The sequence below is a fragment of the Dendroctonus ponderosae genome, unplaced genomic scaffold (assembly GCF_020466585.1).
Source record: "Dendroctonus ponderosae isolate FM_Combo_2020 unplaced genomic scaffold, Dpon_F_20191213v2 Dpon_F_20191213_1, whole genome shotgun sequence".
In the NCBI taxonomy this organism is placed as follows: Eukaryota; Metazoa; Arthropoda; class Insecta; order Coleoptera; family Curculionidae; genus Dendroctonus; species Dendroctonus ponderosae.
This window is the reverse complement of record NW_026017110.1, coordinates 51,207,994-51,233,108: the sequence shown is the minus strand read 5'-3', so window position 1 is coordinate 51,233,108 and position 25,115 is coordinate 51,207,994. Positions and strand designations below refer to the sequence as shown.

At 33.6% G+C, this 25,115-nt stretch overlaps 3 protein-coding genes across 4 annotated transcripts in view; 1 reads left to right on the top strand and 2 right to left on the bottom strand.

The window, feature by feature from the left end:
• LOC109537175 overlaps window positions 1-1,205 on the bottom strand; it is a 49,934-nt gene extending 48,729 nt beyond the window's left edge. The window contains exon 1 of the mRNA XM_019903774.2: window positions 520-1,205. Coding sequence (XP_019759333.1) covers window positions 520-1,035 — 516 coding nt within the window. The 5' untranslated portion in view covers window positions 1,036-1,205. The remainder of the gene's footprint in view (window positions 1-519) is intronic.
• The window catches only part of LOC109537174 (elongation factor-like GTPase 1), a 99,215-nt gene that overhangs the window by 62,783 nt on the left and 11,317 nt on the right, over window positions 1-25,115 (top strand). The gene's annotated exons all lie outside the window — the stretch shown is intronic.
• LOC109537176 (protein giant-lens) lies at window positions 12,794-24,010 on the bottom strand. The gene is made up of 4 exons (XM_019903775.1): window positions 23,581-24,010; window positions 17,491-17,699; window positions 14,280-14,454; window positions 12,794-13,829 (listed from the first exon to the last, which is right to left on the bottom strand). Exons 1-4 carry the CDS (start codon window positions 23,770-23,772, stop codon window positions 13,620-13,622), a joined length of 786 nt encoding a protein of 261 aa, XP_019759334.1. The 5' UTR covers window positions 23,773-24,010; the 3' UTR covers window positions 12,794-13,619.

The following is a 25,115-nucleotide window of genomic DNA, read 5'->3' as shown; positions in this document are numbered from 1 at the left end:
ATGTTAAAATGAAGGTTTAGATTTTAGATAGTGTAGAAAGTAGTTCACAATGAAATATCTTCAAAATGGGAGAAATTTATAACATTTCGTTAATAATATTCTGAGCCATTTTCCTGTACACTTCCAATTCTATAAACAGCCAGAATTAGCTAAGCTGTTAATTTTTTTGCCAAAGCAACGAATTACGAAACAACGTAAACGGCGAATTTCAATTATGTTTATTCATCATAATAGCGGCTAAAACGGCGTGTCTGAGGCAAAGCCATGAACCATGAAAAATATTAGTAAACCGTCAAAAAATGTGTTTTAAGCCATTGCCCCATTCTAACTGTTTACTGTCGTTTATGCCTCTGATTGTCCAGAATATATATTCAGCTGCTTAAATAGGCGTTAAATTTAGCAATAAATCACAGATAACAATAAATACAGTGCATACATCCATATTTTTAAAAAAATTATGCACGTCTGCATTCAAAATAAGTCCCAACCAAACATGAAAAATACAAAAAAATCACTCACCTGACTAATATTAGATGACATTTTGATGTGCGGTTTTTCCCTTTTGATATGTGGAAGGTAAAAGTCGTGGCTATTTGGGTTCTCCCTTGGTTCTCCGGTGGTTGCAACAAAATCAGGAGTGGTTGTGTCAAAAATTGTGCTAGCGGTACTAAAATCTGATAGCGTGCTAGTGAATGGGGTAGTGCTGGTGGCCGTAGAAGTGTAGGTTTTTGTAATAATGGAAGATTCAGTTTGGGTAGATGTAAATGTTGTGGTGGTACTTGGGGTTGCAGGAGAGCTAGGCTGAGTTTTGTTGGTGAAAAAAATGGTTGTGTAGGGGGTGGTGACTTTTGTTGGCGAGCTCGTATTTCTGACGACTGAAGTGATTGGAACGGGGGTCGAAGTCACAATGCGTTCAACGGAATTTTTTCCTTGCCTCAGGAGCTTTGTTAAAAAATTTTGGGAATAGTCCCAGAAATTCGACTGGGACTCAACCTGTACCGCGCACAGCAAACCAACGAAAACTAAAACACGCATTTTAAAAAAAATATTGTTCAAAGTCAGAATAAAATTCGCGGCCTCGTATTTTGTCAAGTTTAAGTGTAATTCTTCGCGTGCGTCCTTGACTACTGAAGCCGGTGGTACTATCGAAGGCTGAAGAAGGTCTGTGTCGTAGAAAAGGCTTTATGCACTATGTAAGCTAAGTCCGCGACCGGCAGCCGAAGAGCTTAGCTAACCCACTTCCTATGAAATGGTACCGTACTCGGAACCATCAATCGCGCGCATCCGGTAATATGGTTTGCCAAATTTTACTTAAGACTATTCCCAATTTGTGTATCTATTTTGTCAATAAAAAATGTTTTTTTTGTCTCCGAAACTTAAAACTTACCAGACTATTTTAACTGATTTCTTTTGAACAACAATTTGGACATTAAATAATATTTTTAATATAATGTACAACAATAACTGACTGTGAATGATAAATGTTAGACGTGTTCAAACGGCTTGGGAGTGCATTGCTTTCTTAATAAAGGCTTCTATTATGTTTTCAAGTGAACATGCTGGAAGATATATTATATTTGTGAGCGCATGTGAAATCCATATTGGATTTTGGGTCAACCGAATCATCACTCATTCGATAAAAGTTCCAAGACGATTTAGTACCTGTCAAATTAAATAACAATCAAATATTTTACAATAAATATACTAAATTAGGAAGTACGTGATTAGCATGTCATGAATTTGCTACTTGTGTTTAAACGTTTTTAAACATATTTATTAGCAATGATTAGCGATAATGATTTAATAAAGAGTTTCATTTTCGTGGCTGTTATGGAAAATTATATTTTTCTGACGTTTTGCAAGCACGAGCGGCTTGCATCCTCAAACCGGTTACGTTTGACAGCTTAGACAGAGGTGTTTTGTTCTAAAGCTGAGGGCAGTGTAACGAAAAACTTATCAGTTTCGGTAATTTAAAAACTACTAGTTCTCTGCTGGGAATAAAAGCTAATTGGATCAGTTTTTGCAAATTTCCATTTTAGCTATGTGATCGGAAATCAATTCCGGTAAATTAAATATAAATAATTTATAATTTTAAAATGACAACTTTTCTAATTCTAATGTTTTAACATAATTTTAATTAATTGAATGCAATGTTTTTTTGTCCTTGTTCCTGATTCTTTGCTCCACTTCTAAAAAATGTAGTTTTTTTAACGCAGTAACTTTTCAAGTGTCTAGATCCAATTCTTTCAATATCTGGGTTAAAAATAATGCTAATGATCTACTTTAATTAACGATTTTTTTACTAAGCTCATAGAGTATTGCGTAACACGATTTTATCGTATTTGCACCTAATTAACTCTTGAAATAGACTTTTACGAACTAATTTTTTAAAGAACTAGAGAATTTTACATAAATGGTCCAATTATTAGATTCTTACTTTTGTCACATTAGTGAAAAGCTCTCGAAATTTTATCAGGATTTTTCATGGAATGATGTTGAACTTGTAAAGGTGAGATGACCTTTGAAGTGAAATACTCAGTTTAAAATGAATATATAGAGGAAAAGCAATGGCAATTACTGAAACAGTAATTTGTAAATTTCTGGATGCTTCAGTTGGGTTGACATGAGAAGCCATGATGGCAGTGTCATCAGCAAAAGTGACGACAATTATTGACGGACTAATGAATCTTTCCCACCAGGCTCCCTGGTATCTGGCATCGAAATCTGATACTGGTGTGGATTTAAGAAACCGCCATAAAACCCGTCTTGCAACATGGATTCTGAGAGGTATTCTGAGGCCGGACAAGTTGGAAATTGTTGGGAGATCATTGTGCTCTGCTAGAATTGCTTTTGCAGGACTTCCCGAAAGCACTACAATGGGAGTGGACATTTTACGTTTTATGAGGGAAGCTTTATATGATGATATTCGGGTAACGTTGGTTTCTGGGCAGCCAACAAATTTTCGAACCCTATACGGGGGTATAATACGATCAATGATCGAATACTAACACTTCGATTGAATGCTAAGCATATAATAGTTCATTTAGAACAGGTCTATGCCTCTACATGTACCGCCTCAGATGATGATGTAGAAACATTCTTTGGGAATCTGGAGAATGTTTTGCGAGCCATTCCGAATAGAGAGATAACTATTTTGATGGGCGATTTTAACTCTAAAGTTGGGAACACGGAACTGGATGATCATATAAGGCAACAGTGGGCAGATTTGGGATCGGTGAACATAATTCTAGAAGGAAACACAATTCAGTTTTGTTTAGAGAATGGATTTTCCATAAGTAACACCATGTTTTTGCAACACCCTCGTCTTCTTTATACTTGGATATCACCAGATAGTAAATATCGGAACAAGATTAATTATATTATGTCCAAAAATTGTTGGAGTTCATCCATAAGGTTGTGTGAGACCTTAGCAGGCTCAGATTGCGGCTCCAACCACCAACTCTTTATGTGCACATTTCAACAATCTTTTAAAAAGTCAGGGAAATCACTCAATCTCAAAGTAGACGAAACTCTCTTCCAAAACAATCATTGATGCCCCCAAACCCTTCCTGTGATAGAACAACGAAGATCATTGTAAGAAATCTTTGAATCTACATGTGAAAGACAAAATAACTAATTATAATGATATAATATGAAGGTCAAAAATAATTACATCCAATGTAGAGAATTAAGCTCATGTCAACTCTAATACTACTAGCGACTTGAGTCAGAAAATCAAACTTCTTACCCGAAAATTTAAACAAAAAAACTGGACAGTTAGAGACAACGAGGGAAACTTGGCTGCTGATCAGGGGATAATGACTATTAAGAATAGTGATAACGTCACCCAATTTGACCGGATGTTCTGCTCTCGGAGGTTCAAGCTGCCATAAACAAGCTAAAATTTAATAAGTCTCGTGGAACTGGTTTATGGGACGGGAAGGCTTGAGAAGAATACATCCGCTGTGTCGGGGAATATGAAAGTCTGACTGGATAACATCCAGTCTTTGTTCCACCTCATAAAAAATATGACACCAATAACTGATATCTCATACCAGAAAAGTGTTTGTATATATTCTTCGCTCCTCTTTGGAACACTATCTTCTATGGCAGTTATCCCCTGAACAAGCTGGATTCACAATTGGAAGAGGCACTAGTGAGCAAATTCTGAGTATTAGAGAAATCAATGAGAAGTCGATAGAGTTCTGCTCCCACGTATTTCTGTTTTGTCGATTATAGCAAAGCTAGTGATAATGTAAAATGGAAAAAGCTCTGGTCTATTCTGTTGTCAATGAGTGTCCCAGACCATCTAGTGTATCATACAACAATTATATGATAGCAATACTGCACGAGTTAAGGTTGATAAATGCTTGTCTGAGTGTGTTCTCTCCCCGCTTCTTTTACCGGGTGTCATTTTGAAAACTTCCCACCCTTAATATCTTTTTCCAGTTGAAAATATGAAAAATCGGAGATCCGTCAATTTTATTTGTAGAGAGGCACTTTGAATTAATATTTTTAGCCTCCTTGTTTCGACCACCTAGGACGGCTAGTTGTCACCCTTAGAATCTTAAATGGAAAGGGGGGGTCAAGTGGCACATTGTTTTAAAGGGCGTTCAATTATCTTTACACTAGTTACTACTTTGTTGCTTTTTGTTCAGAGGTTTTCGAATAATCGCGTTTCAAAGTTGTAGAAACAATTAAATTTGCGTGCATTCAGATGTTAGGTTTCAGATTAGTGTTGACACAAAAAACAATTGTATTGGGTCTCCTTGTAATACTGTTAAAATCGTTGAATCTCCTAATAATATTAATTTGGATGGTTGAATTTAGGCATTCCTTAATTCATTTTTCATACTCCCTCGTATTGATAGATGCCTCGCAAACTGATCTGGTGTTGATAATGAAACATGTTAAATATTCGATCAATATATGCTCGCCCAGTTAACATTTAAACAAACCTCAAAGCAAAATGTTCATGAGTCCCATCATGAAGTCTCAGCACGCACCCCTATTAACACGCATCCTACTCGTAAACCACTTAATTACAAGAGGAAAGATTTATGCGTGCTGATGAATCATAACGTTTTTGTTGTCTAACTTTCAACAAGCTCGAAGCTTCATCATATCCATTCAACATATGGCTTAAAGTATACGATAATTTGAGATAAAACTATTTACTGCCAGTTGTAGAACGTAAATACCAATATAATCATTTGCAAATTATGGTTTTGCATGAAAAACCGTAGAGTGGATTTCTAGACCAAGTTGAAGAAGGAGAACATCGGCAACTTAAATTTTAATCGTGTATTTAACATTTAATAAAATTGAAGTAAAAGTGTTATCTCAATCGTTAGAAAAAAGTAATCTATGTATAACCATTGGAAAGTACAATTTATCGTCTCTGGGCAAAGTAAATTCGCTTCAATGCTATTTGCAAATACATACTTGCAACATGGTAAAAGTATGATTTGGCTCGCTTGGTCGATCTGAATTTACATCTTTCATCGTTCTGAATATTAAAGTATAATTCATAAAATTTATAAAATAGTTCAGTACCTATAAGTAATAAGGAAACATATAAACTGGGTCAAATTAAATTGGATGCTAACTGTCGTTTTCCTAGAAGGATAGATGGACAATTCTGGGAATTTTTTTCTTCAAAAACTGTCCATCCAGTTAAGCTAATTAATTAAAATAAGTAAGTACATAGTTGGCACTTATAAACAGAGTTGAACAAAACAATTGTTTTTGGTTATGTTATTCATTGGCCTTATATTGCCATTATCTAGAAGCATTAACTTTGCATGTAGATATCATAAATAAATATCCATAATCTATTGGATGTAGACTACCTTTTCCCAAGTTGCCACAATTAATTTGATCCAATATTTTATGCAAGTTTTCACCAAAAACAAAGACCAATCATGTCAAAGGAGAGTTTCTTAATATGCACTATTTGTATTGATTTGCGATTCTCTACGAATGAATGAATGATCAACGGAAGAATAACCTGGTGAAATGTCAATTCAAACTCACTAATTCACCTGGAAGTACAAATTTTCAAAACGGAATTAACCTCCATTAGATTTCTCTGAAGATTCATGGACAACATTTCATTAACGCATTTATTGAGAGAACTGTACTATTGAAATGTTTTTGTTTGCTACTCATCTGCTAGATAATTGATAATAACATCTGTTTTACTGATGGTTTAATAACTGATGAAATCATAGTTTTATTTTGTTTCGTTAAGGAAAATGTGGGCTTTAGAAACGTGAAAAAGGTTGTGTGCAAACTCAATAGCATTAAATATTTGAACGGGTTCGGATTATTTTAACATAAATTATTAATATGTACAAAACTTGATCATTGAAATAATCAACTAAGCCATTTTGTTTCAACAGCAAATAAAAATGATCTTGTAGCTTCACCATTTTTGCATATTTTTCATCCAAGGAAACTAGAAAAAACTACGCAAAAATTAGAAAGTTGGAAGCTGCAAGACCATTTTATTTACTGTTAAAACAAATCCGGCACATAACAGTCGGTTAGTTTATCATGTTCAAAGCCTTCAGTTCAAAGTTTTACACGTATTAATAATGTATTCTTGGGTAGTTTTATAGCACTGTCAAAAAATGAATTATTTATTGATTTACACTATCTACCAAATCCTATTAAATTCGTGTATAAATCTATTTATTATTCTATCCCTTGTTATTAGTTTTTGGTGTTTTTGCTGCGTTATTTACAAGATTAATACACTTACAGCTCTGAATGGATGGGCAGTGAGTTAAAGTATACCTCTTTTCATTGAAAAGGTTTTTTTTCAGGTAATTACGTTTTTAAAGAGGTTTATAATGGCTTTATTTCTCGTGCTTTCAACAATATGTTCGTTAGAAGGTATGGTGTTTATATAGATGGGAATTAAAATGTGAATTAGCCGAAGTAGTACAAAGTTTTTGACAAAAAATGTGTCACTTTTACATTAGTCTTAATGTTGTTATAAATAGTGACTGATGTTAGTCAAGAATGCGGTTCAAAGAAGTAGCTCAATGCGCGGTATTTTGTTCATTTTGGATTATGCGGCATTAATGCAAATAACTACCTGATCTGGCCGACAATATTATATTTCGAACTTTCTCACAACTATATAAAAATAAACACGCCGCACCAGTGAATGCCAAAGTAAATTTTATTTTCATTATGACTTTGTTAACACACTTAAAAGCAGAAAGCTGCATTTTTTCAGCGTATGCGTATCCCTTGAAATATTTTGCTAGTGAACTGGAAACGTAAAATTCCTCAATCAGCTTTCAGATATTCAAGAAGAACTGGTAATTGGTGCCTGTAGAATTGCTTATTATCTAGAAAAAAACGCACAGATAGATGTTCAAATGCTAATAATACCCAATAACAGACCGTTACACGTTTTCGATATTCAGGCAACATTGTAAGTCGAAGTTCTTGTAAAAATTCCGTTCGTTACGGATAATTTCAATTTAATTGTATCCACGGATGCGCTTTATTAACATTATTCTTGCTAACTGGCAGGTTTCAAATCGCCCAGGGTGCACGCTACCATCCTTAAACTCTTTTGCGGTAATTTGTTGGAACGTCTTGCTTAAACCATGATGAACCGAAGATGTTCGGCTGATATCATTAACTTCACCCTTTAATTATTAAATGTTCCGGCAAATAGTTCATGTATTATTAAATGCAATTATGACATAGGGATTATTTGCTCGAATACAATACATAATAGCACTGGTCTGCAACAAAATCCCTTTTCAAAAAGCTTTATCATAAAGATTTGGATGCGCTGAATCTGTTCCCGAAGGCCAATTTTTTTATCACGTTTAGATTTTTGGGTATCAATTTTTTCCAAATATCATAAATTTAGGTTTTTTTATTCGTTTTATGCGTTAACATTATAAATTTTTCTGCCACCACTTCATATAAAGTTGGGACACATGAAAAACTTGGTGAAAGCTATGAAAAAGGATGGTAGCCTGCACCAATCAATTTCAATATCTCAAAACAAAATTTCTTCGAATCAATGACGCGAAATTGAAAGAAGAATTTTTTGTAGGTCCGCAAAGAAAAGCAAAGTCCTGAAAGAAAAGCTTTCTGCATAAGCAGAAAGAAGCTTTAGCATGCAATATGTCACTCAAAATTCATTTTTTGAACTCGTATTTAGATTTCTTTCCCGAAAATCTCGGTGCCGTTTCAGATGTGCATGGTGAAACGTTTCATCACAATATTACGCATACTGAAAGACGCTACAATGAAAAATGATCAGATGCTGATTTTTCTTGGTCGATTTTCCATCAAACTTCTATGGAAACGATGAAAACAAAAAAATTTCAAAATAACTTGAATTATACTACCATAATTAGATAAAAATAGTGATATTTCTATCACTTATGACGGTAAAATTAACATTTTTCGCTGTAAAACTTAGACGTGTAAAAATGATTATTACCTACTTTAATAATATAATGTTTTAATTAAATGGACATTATATTTAAAATCTATGTGCTATATTTACTAGAGTGTTAAATTCCGTGCTTAAAGCACCAACTATGATGTTATCATGCATGAAAACAATGAGTAGGAAAAAAGCATTTTTGTCTATTATCTACTAATTTTGGATAAACTCAAAATTCCCACAAGAATACTCAATAATTATACTATCGTTTCATTACTCTGTAAGCATTTCTTGCCATATATAGTTGCATCTTAGCGGTTATTATATATTTAATTAGTAATGTAACGCAATATATGGTCTTAACAGATTTCCTTTCAGCTATGGGAAGCACGCTGAAAGCCTACGCATTACATCTCAAAAAACTCCTAAAGTTATAGCTAAGTTCTATTTGGAAAAATCCTGATGATGGAGTAGCTCTTAAATCTCATTTATTTTATAATGCTGCAAGATATTAATGATCCTTAGTAATGTTACCTCCTCATTCTGCTATAAATGCACTAAGTGATTATGATAATGATGTTACTATTATCCTTCGCTCCTAGCTTGTTGAAAATGTTAACTGTTTACAATTTTTTTAGTCAGCCAGCAGAGTGTTCTGTATTTCCTTCTTGAGAAAATACCAACGAAACATTTCGAATATTTTCAGCCTGACTTTTACCAACCTCGTGGGTGCTTCTAACGGCTAGTTTTGAAGACATCTAATTTATGCCATCGCATTATCATTATTATACGGAATGATTAATAGCAAATGTTAGATTTGACACTTACTGCTGTAACTGCCGATTTCAAAATTACCTATGGGCGTTTAATATTTCATTTCGAAGATTGTGTTGGAGATGGCTGGACTTGTAGATAGACCTAATGATATGTGAAGCCATTCAACCGGGTGGTCCAGTTTTTGTCAGTGTTTTCCTCATGAAACGGCGACATATTTATATAAACTTTGTGTTTAGTATGTCCTTAAACTTTGTGCTTTTTTAATTAAAAAAAGAAGATATTTTGCCTGTTAACTTTATTTCGTTAAATTTTATTTCTATATTAGTTGCATAGAAAAAAGCCTCTTTGATCTTTAGTTAAAGTTAACAAAACTAGGGTGGCTCAAACTCGTATTCGGAATGGCAATCCAACCATGTCAAAAAAAAATAGGGGTTTGCATTTAAAATAGGAAAGTTAGGTATTAGTTTTCATACACCCTGTACAGTTTGAGGGGTAACTATATTTTACGTGGTTTCGGCGCGACTGGTTATGACCGGAATCAAAGTTTCTAAAACAATTGCAAGTTGAAAAACTTCTAATGCACGGTCTACGTAAATCACCCTATACATTTTGTTTGTGTCATATTCTTCATAAAATAATTTTTTTAACTGTTTTACTTTCAATGTACTTTTTAATTAATATATTTTTTTATTTCGTGTTGTTTGAGGATGTCGCGATTGGGATAGAGAAGAAAAAGGGGGCTTTTCCGGATTTAGGTAGTTTTTCTTAAGAATGTCTGTTACATATAAATTTCATCTTGAGCTGCGGCTTTTCCTCTTCTGATTTAGCTATTTCGTGTTTCTTCCAGTCTTGATTGCCTTTCATATGTGTAAATTCTTTATTTTCTATTATTTATCATCTTACTTGCGGTTTGCCGACCTAGTTTCATCTACAGCAGCTCTAATATGACGTTGAGTTACTATCTAATGTAACAGTCCATGTGTTGGTCTCAAATTGAGATAAATGTGTGATGTCAGGTCTTTTTAGAGCAAATTAATTCATCACTGTCATTTTTCAGTATAATACTCTTATAAAGCGAGCTAGATGTTCATAAAAGGTACAAACAAAAATGTTAAATCCATGCCAGAACGTCATCAATTTCCTGCAAAGGAAAAAGCTTTTTAGCAGTCTCATTAAAACCGATGTTTTCATTTAATGGAACACATTGAGTGTCTCACCTTCAAAACTAACAAGCAGAGAAACCAGCCTGGAACTACAATTTAAAATGAAAATAAAAAGCCATCTGTAACAATCGGTCGGCGCGAAAAAAAACTTTAATAAATCATCAATTTTACGACAGCGTTATTACTTTGAAACACAGCAGATAATAATTTTTGCATAAATTGGTCTCACATCTCGTACATGGATATAACCGTAGAATTGTAACGGCTAATTTTTTGAGGAATCAGGAAATCATTATCAACAACACCGACTATTATTCTTTAATAAGTTGCTCCTTTAATGTGCTGGAAATACGCCGGAACTTTTAACAAAAAGCGGATGCGGATTTAATAAGTCAAGTTATTGCTGGTCTGTTTCTGTTATTTTCTATTAATGTACTATTTTTCCACGGTGGACTTTCGTACTGAAAACTTTAATTAGTTCGAGTACTAATATCAATTTAGTACTGGAAGTTTCAATGCGTGGCTCATGGGCGAAACTACATTAACGCGCTGGGTGCAGCGGAAAATCGGTATTAGAATTATTTTTACTGTTTATACTTTTCGAGGGTTTTGAACACTTGCGTTAGAGTCAAATTTGATTTGGTCGCTTGGAAATCTCTATGCTGTAATTTCCGAATAATTATTTTAATGAGCAGCGTTTGATTTAACTGATTATTTTTATTAAAAAGGCATTTTTTGCTAACGCCAGTCTTGTCTTTTTATCTTTAATTTGTGCACGGATTAGGCAAGCTTTGAAATATCCAAGACCGGTATTGCCATCTAGACAAGTTACTGCAATGCATGGCACCATTGCAGTGGTACTCGATGCATTCGCAAATCTAGATGGTAGCTTACAAGATCCACTTACTTTATGCTGTACAGATGGCATTTGGGTTACTTGCCGAATATATATTATATTTACCGGTACGCTTTTAATGGATTTAAATCAACTTTTGTTTCATGTTAAAGTTTTCCCTACCAAAATTAAATTCTTCCCAATGGGAAATCTAAAAGCAAAAACCAACATGGCCAAAATGCTTTTGCCCAAAGAGCAAACCAAAATCTTTGACCAAGTTACATAAAGTTTACAAATTTAATACAAAGTAGTAGAACAATATGAAATAGAAATTACAAGGACGCAAACCCATCATAACGCCTCAAATCCCGCAGAGAAAAATGTGTTTCCTGTTCGCGAGTCTGGCTTACTTACATCTATTAAAACATGTTTGGCACTTCAGAATCCTCTTACCTTACCTTATCTACCATTCTTTCACACTTACATACTATACATTGGATAGTCCATTCCCAATCGGTCAGACTTGGATTGCCATCACCGCCTCACTCACTCAATTTGAGGATAAGCACTCGCGTACATATACTCAACCCTGTCCCTCTTACAATGTCTGCACCAAAATATAACATTATATAATCCATTATTCAGAAAAACTGTCCTGTTCTTATAATACTCTTATCCTATGTTTGACCATTGAATTTTTGTGATCTTAGTGACATCTTTATAAGGATCTGATGAGATTTATACTTATAAATATCATCAGCGTGAAATTATGCAATCCATTGTCAGGATGTTTAACAGACACTACCCGTGATCTTCCAAGACGAAAGGAAACGGAATTTCGGGGGCATTCGGTGTCATATTCCAAGAAGGGTTTTAAAGCCTTGGATATGATATGATCCGTTTTCTTTGAGTGTGGTAAAAGTCCATTTTGACAAAAAAATAAGTAATGATAAAAATGAATACAATTTACTGTACTTAAATATTTTCCAAAAAAAAATATTTTAAAATTTTAATTCTTTTGATCATCACAAATTTTTGTAGTTTGTTTAATAGATTATCGGATAATTATAAAGCAAATGAATAAATCACTGCTATCGAACAACTCAAATGTATTACATTTCAAATTATCTTATTAACTACTCGAATAATTCGATAGCTTTAATTCGATGGTTTCCATCGCTGAAAACATCGCATTCAAATAATTCGAAGGAATTACCACTATCGAATAATTCCATAGTTTTCATTCGATAGTTCCCATCACTAATATATTATGATGGAGGTTACATGATTCAGTAGTATGAATGTATAAAGTACAGCTTTTCAGTAGGGAATTTAGCTTTAAAATAACTTTCGTTATTACAATTCAGTTCTCATCTCGTTGTCTTCAATTCTAGATTATTTCACGATTATTTCTAGATATAAAGAGTTTGATGATACAAGGTGATGTCCCATATTTCATCAAGCGAATGTATGACTTTTATGTTTCTCTCTGTTTTTTTAGTTCTTGCTTCAAACTCACCGAGTTTTTATAGAACCAAGATCGGATGGCTTGTGCAGTAAATGTTGCTTAAATTGAATAAAACACCAAACTTAAGTTAGCTCTTAATTTTTATTTTGTACATTGTTGTCCCTATGATATAATGTTACATTAAAAAACTCTAACGCTACGTCAAATATATTTAACAATTTTTCACATGTACTCTGCCTCTCCTTGGAAGATATACAGTGCCAAAAAAGTGCTTAATATCCCTCGTTTTATGTACAGGAACACCTAAAACTAGTCAACAAACTCAAATATAGTTCTGGCCGAATAACGACTGGATTGTTTATTCTGAATTTGTAAACAATTAATATCTAACATAGTTTTTATACAATCTGGATTGTGAGTTAAAATTCGAGTTTGCTCGCAACTTAGATGAATTCATAGAATTACAGGTAGATGTTTGCGATTTACATATAATATCTATAGTGGCGATATATTTACAAGTATATACGCTAAAACATACAAGACTTAAAGCTTCTAAATCAAACGCCTATTTACAGCAATTTAAGCAGTTTTCTTAAAATAAATACGTAATAATATAAAAATAAATACAAAAATAAAATATTTCTTCAAGTCTTAGCAACGGAATGTACATTGATTTATCTGAGTGACATTGCAAAGTATCTGAGCAATTCAACAATGAATGTGGTATGAACATCTAAAGACGTTCAACCAGAGTTCATTTCATCGAATCACAAACAAATTTCCAGTGGTTATTTGCTACGCAGAATGTGTGCATTTTGAGCAATAAAAATATAGTTATTGTATTAAATCGATATGCGAGACAAATTTTGATGTGTTAACAAGCAAGTTGTAACAGCAAATGTCGAGTCAATGAAATGATCGAAACCTCCAACGTCCTCTAGCGTGGTACTACGAAGGAAGACAGTACCCACTGTAGGTTTTAATAATATCTTCAGTAAAACTTTTAACAGATATTACTCCATAGTCAGTATGGTGGTGCGGACATCGGTGGGCATGAGGGCATTGGCACAGGGTGTTTACATTCACTTCGTCCAAGAATTCTTGACGTTTGCGGACGGTAAACAAGCGGCAAGGTGCCTTTCGCTGGCATCTCAGCCTCTGTACAAGAACAATCATTAGTACAGAGTCGGTGCTCCCAAAACGTATTCAATCTCAAATTCCGAATCCCAATAAAAATTGTTTGCTTTCCGTTGAACTGCTCCACCCCAAAAAATCGTTCAAATTTCCTTTTAGAATGAGTTAGTATTGGTACCATCAGTCATTAATGGCATTTACATGCTGTCTGAATTTGATACTGTAAACTATGAATCCTGAGCATGTTAAAGACATGTAAATGGTAATATGGGGTTTTGCTACTAGCTCATTGATATTCCATTGCCATGCATTGCAAAAACGAGTTCAGTGAATTAACAAATCGTCAAGAACCAACAATGCCTTATTGCAGGAAAAGGCATTTTCAGCGAGGAATGTGTGATTTTTCTTTATCGCCGATTCCATAGATTGTACAACGAAATCCTCTGTACTTAGTAAACTGTAGTTCGAACTTACCGTTGCTGGAGAGCACGAAAATTGGTACTGAAATGCCAGTTGGTTATTTGGCAAATGTAGTGCGTTTCTTCGGTTTAAGTACGTTATGGCGTTCTTTGGGCAATGACAGTGGATCACTTGGTCGGTGACATTGTTCGGATACAATGTAATTGTCCATGTCGTATCTCGAAAGTACCTGAAAAAGTTGTTATGGTTAGCCAATTATTTCTGTAGAAAGACCTCTTAGTACATTCTGTACAATAAACTATTGACTAATCGTAAATGTTGTTGAAAGTTGCAGGCTCTTGGTTTAAACACCGTGAGTGAGTATCTTCATTGAAAGAATTTCTGTATTTGATGTAATTTTAACTTGCAACAAAATGAAATGTGGAGCTTCCTACTTCATCAAACCGCATACGTTTTCATATTTCAAAGGGAGCTAATAAATCACCTGGTGTCTGGAAGATGTTGGTTTTGAAGTGTTAAACAAGAGGAAACTAGTGTCGGGATGAATCGAGTTGAATATTTCGGTATAATACATTTCGTATCGAAGGACAAGTTATATAGGCCTTTATAGATATCCAAACGAGATGCAATCAGATGTTTAATAGAAGATCGGGGCAGAAAGACCGATTGGGTCGATAGCCTTTTTCTATAGGAAATAAAGATTATTTATATAGATAAGATCAGTCCTTTGAGATACAGTGTGCTGGGGTGACGAGTAAACATAAAAGTTGAAAAGGATTTTATTGATATCAAACTGAGATTCAAAACAAGGTCTTTATCGGCATGAGATATTTCCATTTTCGTGTTTTACTGGAGACTGCAATTAACGTGATGCGATAGAAGAGGTCAACGAAACTTGCTAATATCACCAATGTATTACATCGTCATCACAAATTATTTCTGCGAAATATTTCCTATTCGAATAACATAAAATGTATCTTTAACCTCGATTGACAAATCATCGCAAAAATTGACTTTTTACACACATTAAGAAAATTGGATTAAATTGATATCGATTTCTTAGATTGAACGATATGAGAATAAATGAGAAGGAGGATGCTGAGTGTTGTGACACCCTCAAAAAGTATGTCAATCTTGTTTGGTTTTAACAAAAAGTAACTTTATTATTTTAGTAATTATCATTATGATTATGATATTTATTTTGAATAAGAACAATTAAGTTCTAAAAATGCACATTTCCTCATTTATTAAACATAGCTGGAATACGTAACGAAAATACGTACGAAAACCATCACCCGATGAGTTTTATTGTATGGTTTAGCTTAAAATTTTCAGTGTTCAATAGGAGCATGTTGAATGGAAACTATAACAAAGTTTCAAATTTTCAAAAATTGCTAATCTTGATAAAGTTTTAAATTCAAGTAGAAAAACTACTACTAACTAAAATTTTGGCTCAAAGAGAATTACCAGATATCCAACCGTGACGAGCCCAATGTTAAATTTTTTTTATATTTTTTATGCCGGTTAAACTACGCACCTTTCCCCGGTTTATTTAAAAACGACAGAACTACAGTATGAATTTGGTTTTACTGATTTGCACCAATTTATTGTGCGAACAAATATCCAAGTGTAAGTCGATGACGGCCAAGAATAATTGGCCATTAAAGCGAGGAAAATACCGGTATTAGCGATGTTTTTCATAGAGCCGTATAGGGTGTTTTCCATAAACTTTTATAATGAATATCTATCGGCGACAAAGGTATTTTTTTAATCGGGAATATTGAAAACAATTTTGCAGCGCGTTTTACTTTATAAGTAAAAAAGTTTATTTTTAAGAGCCTGGCCCTAGGTAAGAACCAATTCGATAGATTGTTCCCGATAATTGGTTAACTAAAAAAAATCGCTATAAAAGCTATTTTGCAAAAAAATTCAATGCCTTCGTCCTCGAACAGTTTTTAAAGAGTTTCACTATTTGAAGCGACCTTAACATTAAAAGTAAAATCATATCGCTACAACGATTGAAGACATCTGGCTATAGTCCAGTCAGATTAGACTTTAAAAGTAAATAGATGAAGGCAAAAGATTATTGGAAGTTGTTCGGAAGGATGTCAGAATATTGGAACAAATGCTTGAGCGCGATGTCCGGCTGTGGAACATTGTTTAAATAATTAAAGAAAGTGCGCAGAACCGTTTTTTGAGTATAACTTTGGAACCGTTGATGCTATTGATAAAAAGTTTAACAGTTTTTTTTTCAAGTATTAAAATTACCTCCAATATAAAACAAATTAAATTAAAATCCGTTCATTTGTTTACTCAAAAAATCGAACTACAACTTTTTTTGAAGATCTTTGTACACTGTATAAGTGGTATTAATTTTAGCTTAAAATATTCATATTTTGTTGTTGATTCTTATTTGTTAATAAAAACGGCTTTTGCCAGATTCGAAATAAGTTTTTTTTGAGACGTCGGAGCGACTTCTCTGAGAGTCTATTTTACTCGTAAAGAGTTATACTACAACTAAAAATTGAAACGTAAATGTAAAGAGTTATACTACAACTTGAAATATTGTAAGCTGAAATGTATACCACTTATAAAGTATACAAGGACCTTCTAACAAAGTGACAGTGATATTTTTTTGAAGCAAAACTAAATTATTTATAGAAAATTAAAAAAAGAAAGCTAAAATCGGCGGTGGTTTTTTTCGTTTCTTGAGTTAACCAATGAACAGGTTTTAATTTAGTTTATCTCATATTGTAGGTGTTTTTAATACTTGAATATAAGTATTAAACTTTTTTAAAAAACATCAACGGTTCTGAAGTTGTGCACAGAAAACGGTTTTTCGCACTTTCTTTATTTATCTAACAATGTTTCACAGCCAGACATGGCGCTCCATTGTCCCAATATTCTGACATCCTTCCAAACCTCCAATAATCTTTTACCTTCATCTATTTAGTGCCCGGAAAAAATCTGATCCGACTGGACTACTAGATCTATGGGCCATTTCCAGTAAAAATGTTCATCATTTTGTCATTTTTAGTAATTTTGTACACTTCCTACCAAACACTTCAATCGGTATACTTCAACACAAAGTTTCTTCTTATGTAGATAGGAGACAGGCAAACAATTCGATATCAAAATAGAGAAGAATCAGACATTTTTGTTTATAAACCAGAAAATATATACTGAATGCAAAGTAATTATTAATTAATCTCTCGATTATTCCGGTCACTAATGGAAGCCCTTTATCTGCAAACCAAACACTTACTTGCACTTTGGTAGCTTCTTGATATTCTCACAGACTTTGTACTGTCGCGTTTTCTCCGAAAAAGTGTGTCCATCATCCGTCGAAATGTCCATGCTGCAAGTTCTTCCATTAGGGCATCTGCATTGTTTTTCCACCCAGGGCGTATCGTACAAGTCGACCTTATTGCAAACCGATCTGGTGTAACATTCCGGAAGATCCTCCTCGGAAGTCTAGAGAAGTAAAATCGGAAGTGAGCAATAAGTAACAGCACATCTGGATTGTTGTGGTATATCATAGGTAGTCCAGTCCTGTATTAACCGCGAATGTGGGCGTTATTTGGTACAGCAGGTGTGCATCTACCGGGGGTGCGTTCAGCCCGCACCGTAAAAAATCTGTGCTATCGTACACCTTGCGTCTGTTCTTCGAGATCGTGGGAAAATCGGAAGGTGGTTTAAAGAAACCCAATAGCCACTCGGCACCAGCCTGGCACAATGCTGGCATCCTCCTTGGCACACCTCGGACCTTTTTATACTTTTAACAGTGGCGGCGAAGCAACACCATACCCATTTAATCCATATTAAATCAAAAATTGATCCGATTAGCTTTCTTAAACTATTTTACTGAGTCCGCAGAAAAATAATGTTTTCGACATCTTTATTGACTTTTCATTCTAACCAAATAGATGCAAAACTCAGAAGAACTAATAAAGCTAATTAATTAATTAAAATAGCAAAGCCAACATAGACATCAATATTGAGCGATATATTTTCATTTATGATAAAAACTTATTATACCAAAGTTCAAATTGCTCTATTAATTAGGCCCCATCTTCACCAGTCGCTTCATTAAGATCGTAATAAACGCGGCAATTTCTCTGGAAATTGATTAAAAATGTTGGATAAATTGATCTGGACACGACATTGGCTTGGAATTTGAAGCAAACATTAAATGGGTTTTCAACAAGAACTTCATTTTTATTTAATTATGCCGTTGAGTTAGCGGTGTACTTTAAATTGCATGTAATGTGATAATTTAAACGAATCATCTATCCATGTTATTCCATAATGCAATTCGTGCATACCAACAGTTTATAAAGGACATATTGTGCATGAATTGAATTTCCACTTACTATTCGATGGCGATTTATAGAAAATTTAACAAACATTTTCAATGAAAAATTTATATTTTTCTATAATTTTCAAATCCACTGAACATTAAAATTCTTAAAGCTATGGACGGACATTAAATATCTTTTTTACTATAGTCAATTAACGACACCATTCATATCTAAAAGATTTCCGCCGTTGATAAATTGTTAATGTTTGTTGATATTTAATGCACTCCGATTCGATACCTCGTTTCCGTTAACATATTGTTATTTTATATAATTCAATCGCGCCAAGCCCATCAAGGAAATAATTCTGATGTTGTGCTTGTTCAATTCCTGTCGGTTTTTTCCACTTCCTCTTCGTATTAGGAACTTTTAGTTAACTGGTGCTATTTATCTCACAACATTTGTAGTATTTCACCTAATGCTTTGTTAATGAAGAAGGTATAAAATGTAGGCAAACAATTTATTTTCGAAGTGTTACTAAATGAAAATGCTTTTTCATTGAAAAATTTTTCTATACAATAGTTAAACACCTTTTTGCCAAACTAACATGGTTCGTGGTTTTAAAAGCCTGGTGATTAGATTGTGAATTCTAGACCACTTAGAACGCATTTTAACTAAATTTAACGGCTACATTAATACGCTTCTGTATCAATTAAGATAAATCGCTAATTAGTTTCATTTTTCTTTAAATTCCCATCTAGCATTTTATGTATGCTGTCCATTTCCGTAAAAATGGAAAAATCGATCTTCCATAAAAGACATTTTTGGCCCATTCGATGTATTTTTTGGCAATTGAAATATTAGTTTTGTTGCCAAGCGGATTTCTGCTCAATTTGCTTTATTCCGTTTTGCACTCGCAATCAATTCAATTTTGCGCAATTTTTTCATCATTATTGAAATATGTATGTCTAAATTAAATTTTTAATAATGGCGTATGAAAAATGACTGATAGGTTTTCCCCATTTCTTCGGTAGGTACTTAATTTATAAAATAACCGGTCAAATATTGCAAAATCAACTACATATCTGGATTTTTCTTGTTTCGCTAACATTTTTCGAAAATATTTAATATTTTCTTCCTAGGCTTTCATAAAAATATTCGCGAATTCAGGCAAATGTTCCCAGATACTACCTGAGCCCACTTACGAAGAACATAAGTCAGAGCTACCGAATTACGTAGAATCCATCCTATACTTGTTAAATCATCAACAACAATGAGCCAGCTCATTCTTCTTCAGCTGAAGATTTGGAGATAAACTCTTTATAAACATATAATAATTTAACTACTGGGCTTTAAAATATTCCTTCCAGCCTCGATAAACTGATAGCAGATAAAATTAACGACATCCCGTGTGTATGGGCAGGGTCGTATAACATCAAGTAATTATCTACCGAACCAGTGGCGGACTTCTATTTACCTGGTTTTCCCATTCATTCGGTTCTTGTGGCCAAATAAAATACATATCCATATTTTTTCATAATTAAATTGGAATTATACTAAAATTCTTGAGCCTTCGCCTTGGAAGATTGTAACAAAATATAATATTAAATCAGAATGTTAACTTGTAATAATTGAACGACTAAAATCCAAGACGCATCAAGCTTGAAATCGTCGTGGAAGATTGGAATAAACCAAGAAACGCAGCCTTTAAAGTCCCCGGAAATGTTCAGCTTTGGTTTAATTCAGAATTTACTTCGTTAAAAATCTATATTGTATTTAAATGACGATGAAGCGCCACTGGTATATATTTTTGTTATTGTTTTGGGATACCTTTCAGAAAACTTGCCGAGCGTGTTGTTTTTATAAGGATTTAAGAAATACTATCTGTCTAACAAGATGGTAAGCCATATCAAAAAACACACTGAATGATCAGTAAAAATGTTAATGAGCACAAGAAGTTCAGTCATGTCAGTTCGCTATGATAGTTTTTCGACGGAATTGAATAATTACGACGAAAAACGTTTGGAGGAAGCACAAAAAATACAGGAAAAGAAAGAAGATTATGCCGAACAAAAAAAATTATAATGACCAGGAGATGGTCTTCTATCAATGGTTATATTATTTTACGGAGGTCTCGACACTGCATTGAAAATAATTGCATTCTTTCATGTAACAATTTGGTTGAAGGAAGTTAAAGAACTGATGAAACTGCAACTGAGCTTTGACATATTAAAATAAGCTCCTGCAAAATCAGCATTTATGTTTAGTGTTAGAATGAAACGAATGTTTTAAACTCTAAATACTCATCACATTGTTCAAGCCGTTTACTTAGTAAGCAGTCAATGGGAAGGCGCAGGTATAATTTTGAATGTAAACCAAAGAAAGGAAGTGAGGAAAGATGGTTTGTTTTCTTTGTTCAGTTCAGTTCCGGTTTGGACCGAACTTCTTTTCTTATGTCGACGGATATCCGAGTTAATGTGATTTTCCCAGAACTGGCCACTGTTAGGACAGTAAACATCGATATTTTTGTTTTGAGAACAGGACGGGACTAATTGCATTTCAAATTATTTCCTTTCATCGTCCTGCCAACACACACATAAAAGTCTTTAATGTGATTACGAGCAATTAGCTTCTCAGAAGGATGGAATGTTTTCAGAATGTTTGCACTCTGAACTTTTCAGAATGGTCTTAACGTTTTAGAGTTTTAATAGTTTATTTCATTCATTTGATTCGAAATGTTGTGAATAAAGTTACAGGTAAATTGTTGGAAACCTCAGATAATTCTACAATACAGCTGAGTTCGGTTTAATAATTTATGGCGCTTATTTCTATAAAACTTTATACTTTTCAACTAGATGTTAATTAAATTCGCATTTTTTAATATCATATTCGAATGGCTTTCTAGAAAATTTTTTAGAAATTATAATTAAATTGAAAATTTTTATTATTTTTAAATAAGAGAACGCCTCCTTTCTTTCCCAGATAAATTACTTGTTCTCGCAAAGCGCTGTCTTCAAAGGTTTATAGTAAAAATACGAGTTTATTGTTAACGTTGTCAATAAAATGTTTGCCATTTAAAATGTGTAAATGTTTTAAAAATACAGATACATTATATTTTGATTTAACCCGACATGCCACCACGATTTTTCCCGGAGTTTGAATCACTTTCAATATAAAATGAGATGTATGTCTGGAGCTTGAAAAAAGATTATCAATCATTCTAGCGATAAAATTATTGAATTCTTCTGCATCGGGCATAGGAAGTAGAGTTCTTCGAGTAAGAGACATCTAAATGTTCTCAGAAATACTTCCAATGAGATTTAGGCTTTGACGTTAATATCCAATTTCGAAAAACGAAAAACGAAAAACTATTTTCCTGTTTGGTCATTAAGTCTCCGGACCTAATGTCTGTCCTAGGTAAGCGGTTTTTATTTGTGAAGATCTTGAAGGCTTTTCCAAGTTTTGTTTGTAATTTAGGTATATTTGTTCAATAATTTGATCAACTGATTTCAAAAATGGCACTGCATCAAATTATTTACGATAATAGTTTTTCTATATTTGAGAAAAATGTATATGAACGGTATAATTTTTTTCTTTCACTCAGTTATTTTTTTAATGATTTTTTGAACAGGAGGGCTGAGTACGGTTCAGGTACAGCCAAACTACGAGACTGCATCCTAAATTCACTTCCTCTCTATTGAGCTGAACACAATGGGTCGATTTAAGGCCCTACGATAAGTGTCTCGTCAGTTTTTATTTCCGGTACTTCCGTTCCAGCCCTTTTCGAACGACCTTTTGTTAGTCCAAAATGTAGTAAATAGTATTCAAATTTGCTAAACAAATATGATGCGATTGCCACTGTTCCTGTTAAAGTTGCTTGTGAATGGAAATTTAATTGTTAGTACGTGCACGGTTTTTCTAAATCTCAAACATGCAGAACATTGTACAATCTTTACAATCGTCCAAGAAGATGCATATTAAGAAACATGCGTTTATTAGGCCGGATATCTGAATGTATGTAAAAAAGACGCAGCCTTCAGATAAAGGAAGTTATTAGAAGAGTTATTGTACTTTCTTAGAGTAATTTGTGGGGATTAAACCTGTAGAGCAGCGGTTGCCTAATATCGCTTTAATACGTTGTGCTGTCGTATAGCCCGAGGAAAATTATAAATGTTTTACAATTATTTATCCTTGAGTTAATTTTCCGACAAGGATTAATAGTTTTTAGTGATCTAGTCAAATCAAGCTGTTCGAAAAATTCCAGATGGGTGTGATTGATTTTTCAGCGAGAACGCTTCTTCTTCTTTATATAGAGCTATACCTTATTTTACCTCCATACTAATTGCTTAGCGTTTTCAGTACGTCGTGTAAATATTTTGATCTTCTATTCAATGCTTATTCAACTTTCTACTATGATGTTCTAGTGAAGATAAAGTGATTCAAAAATTTAATATTGTGCGTGATATCACTTCATGGGATTATTGTTTCTTTGGGCAATGTTCACTGTAATTAACGCACTAATATGCGATTAATGTTCTGGCTCATTACTCGAAAAACATCAAATTATTTATAAACAGTGACGTTATACAAGTTTGAATGCGTTTCTGGATAAATATGTAATAATAGGAAAGCCGATTGCATAGCTTTTAAAGTTTAAGTGCGCTGCCTTCATTTCCGCCGTGTGGAAAAACGGAAACGGAAAAGCCTTTTTATTACACAGCAAAATAATATTAACAATTATTGTTGTTAGATGGATAGTTGATAGTACTACTTTTGATATATTCTGCATTTATTAGGCGGAAATTGCAAAATCGCTAGTTAGTAATAAATGAAGTAAATGGATTTATTAACCTAAGACGTTTGGAAGTTGTGGTAAGCGGATTCCTACACTGCAGGCTTAATTTCAATTTCCGCAGTCTGCTTTTCGCATCGATTTAATAACTATTTATATCTTGACCAGAATCAGTAAAAATTTGCATAAGTAACCTAAAACACTCCCGTTAAAAAATAATTGATAATAACCAAGAACAATAATGTATATAAATATAAAAACTTACCCCAACTTGATACAAAACCTTCATGGCATTGTACTCTTGCAGTTTTTTGCGATGTAAATTCCCATTGCTCAAGTAATTTTTGTGATTGTGATGATGATGTTCAGAAGGGTACCTTTGAAAAACTTCAAGTGGCAATCTACTGCTAACACAAAAATTGAAAAGCACTAAAACTGTGAAGCCTTCGATAAACATTGTAGTTTCTTTTTTCGTTAAATAACATTCAAAAATCAAAATTAGTTTGAAAGTCTTTGGTGCTTACGAATCGTTCAATGAATGAATTGCGTAAGATCTTGAACAGATTCTTAAAGTGCTACTTTGATCATTTCACGAAACGTACTACTATGCTCCATCCAAGACATGAATGAAATCGGATTGGGCTGTCTAGGTGGTTCTTTCGACGCTAACCATCTCGAGATGGTACCGCCAAACTCGAGAATATCTACCGTTTGGCGCTTGCTCTATAGATTTAATAAAGACCAGTTTTTCATTTTGTTGAAAGATTTTTACTTTCGCGGCCATTGTGTGAAACCGCTCAGTTAAAAAAAAGAGATGAAAAACACCAGTTTGACTTCAAAATGTTTATTATTTTCTTAAATTGTTATTAATTACTTCATTAGAATCTGCTTCGATAATAAAGTATCTTTTGGAGGACCATAAATTTACTGGAGTAATTTTTATTGGTTTCATTTGCCCTTACTTTCATCGATTTATCTTGTTTGCTGTTCCGCTTTTGTCTGTCTTCTTATAGGGGTTTTATGTCTCGCTGTTATATATTGGAGCTTGTTTGTTGCTGTTATTTTCATAAATGTTACTGAAATTTTATGTTTTTTTTTACCCTCAAAGTCGCCCAAAAGTTATTGATTTCCTGAAACTCTGATTTTTTGATGAAATTGAAAATTTTCGCAATAATGTGTTTAATTTATTTCAATAAAAATGGCCAAACATCTTTTCTCAAAATTCTACCTCTGGATTTTGTTCTAGGGTTATTCTTCCAGATTTTTATGATTTTTTAAGATCCATGAACAATGTACAATTTAAGGTTGTTTCTGAGAAAACCACGGCATACGTATGAGTGAAATAAATAAATCGGATAACTTAATTAATATTTCGTGGAATTTTTTCCGAACACCTGTTAGAAAAAAATTGCCCAGGTGCATGCGAGAGCTCACGTAGGGGCCCTAAACGTAAAGATTTATGAATGGTATAAACAGACTTGTAAAGATTTCATTCATATTTAGCGTGATTTTACTATGCTTACCGTACAACATCTGATAAGGGAATTTGCATTGGTTTTTAGAATTAATTATTATGCAGTGCCGGAATTGTTTACGAAATGCTTGGCTTTTTCATTGATATGGTTTTTCTGCTTTATAAGCCGCTTTAGTGCTTGCTGGTATCTGATGAGAATTCAATGGGAATGTTGAAAGAAAACAAGTGAAAAATATGTGAATTATAGAAAACACTTTGACGAGATAGGGAAGAATTTGATAACCGTTCTGTACTTTCAAGGGCCCACGTAGGTTTTATTTTGTATT

Bases quoted from the DNA above. Each gene is read 5' to 3' on its own strand.
- LOC109537176 (XM_019903775.1), bottom strand. From the start codon at position 23,772: ATGTTTATCGAAGGCTTCACAGTTTTAGTGCTTTTCAATTTTTGTGTT. The intron at 17,700-23,580 runs GTAAGTTTTTAT...TTACTTCTCTAG, and splicing joins AGGTTTTGTATCAAGTTGGG to ACTTCCGAGGAGGATCTTCC. The intron at 13,830-14,279 runs GTAAGTTCGAAC...GTTCTTGTACAG, and splicing joins TTTCGTGCTCTCCAGCAACG to AGGCTGAGATGCCAGCGAAA.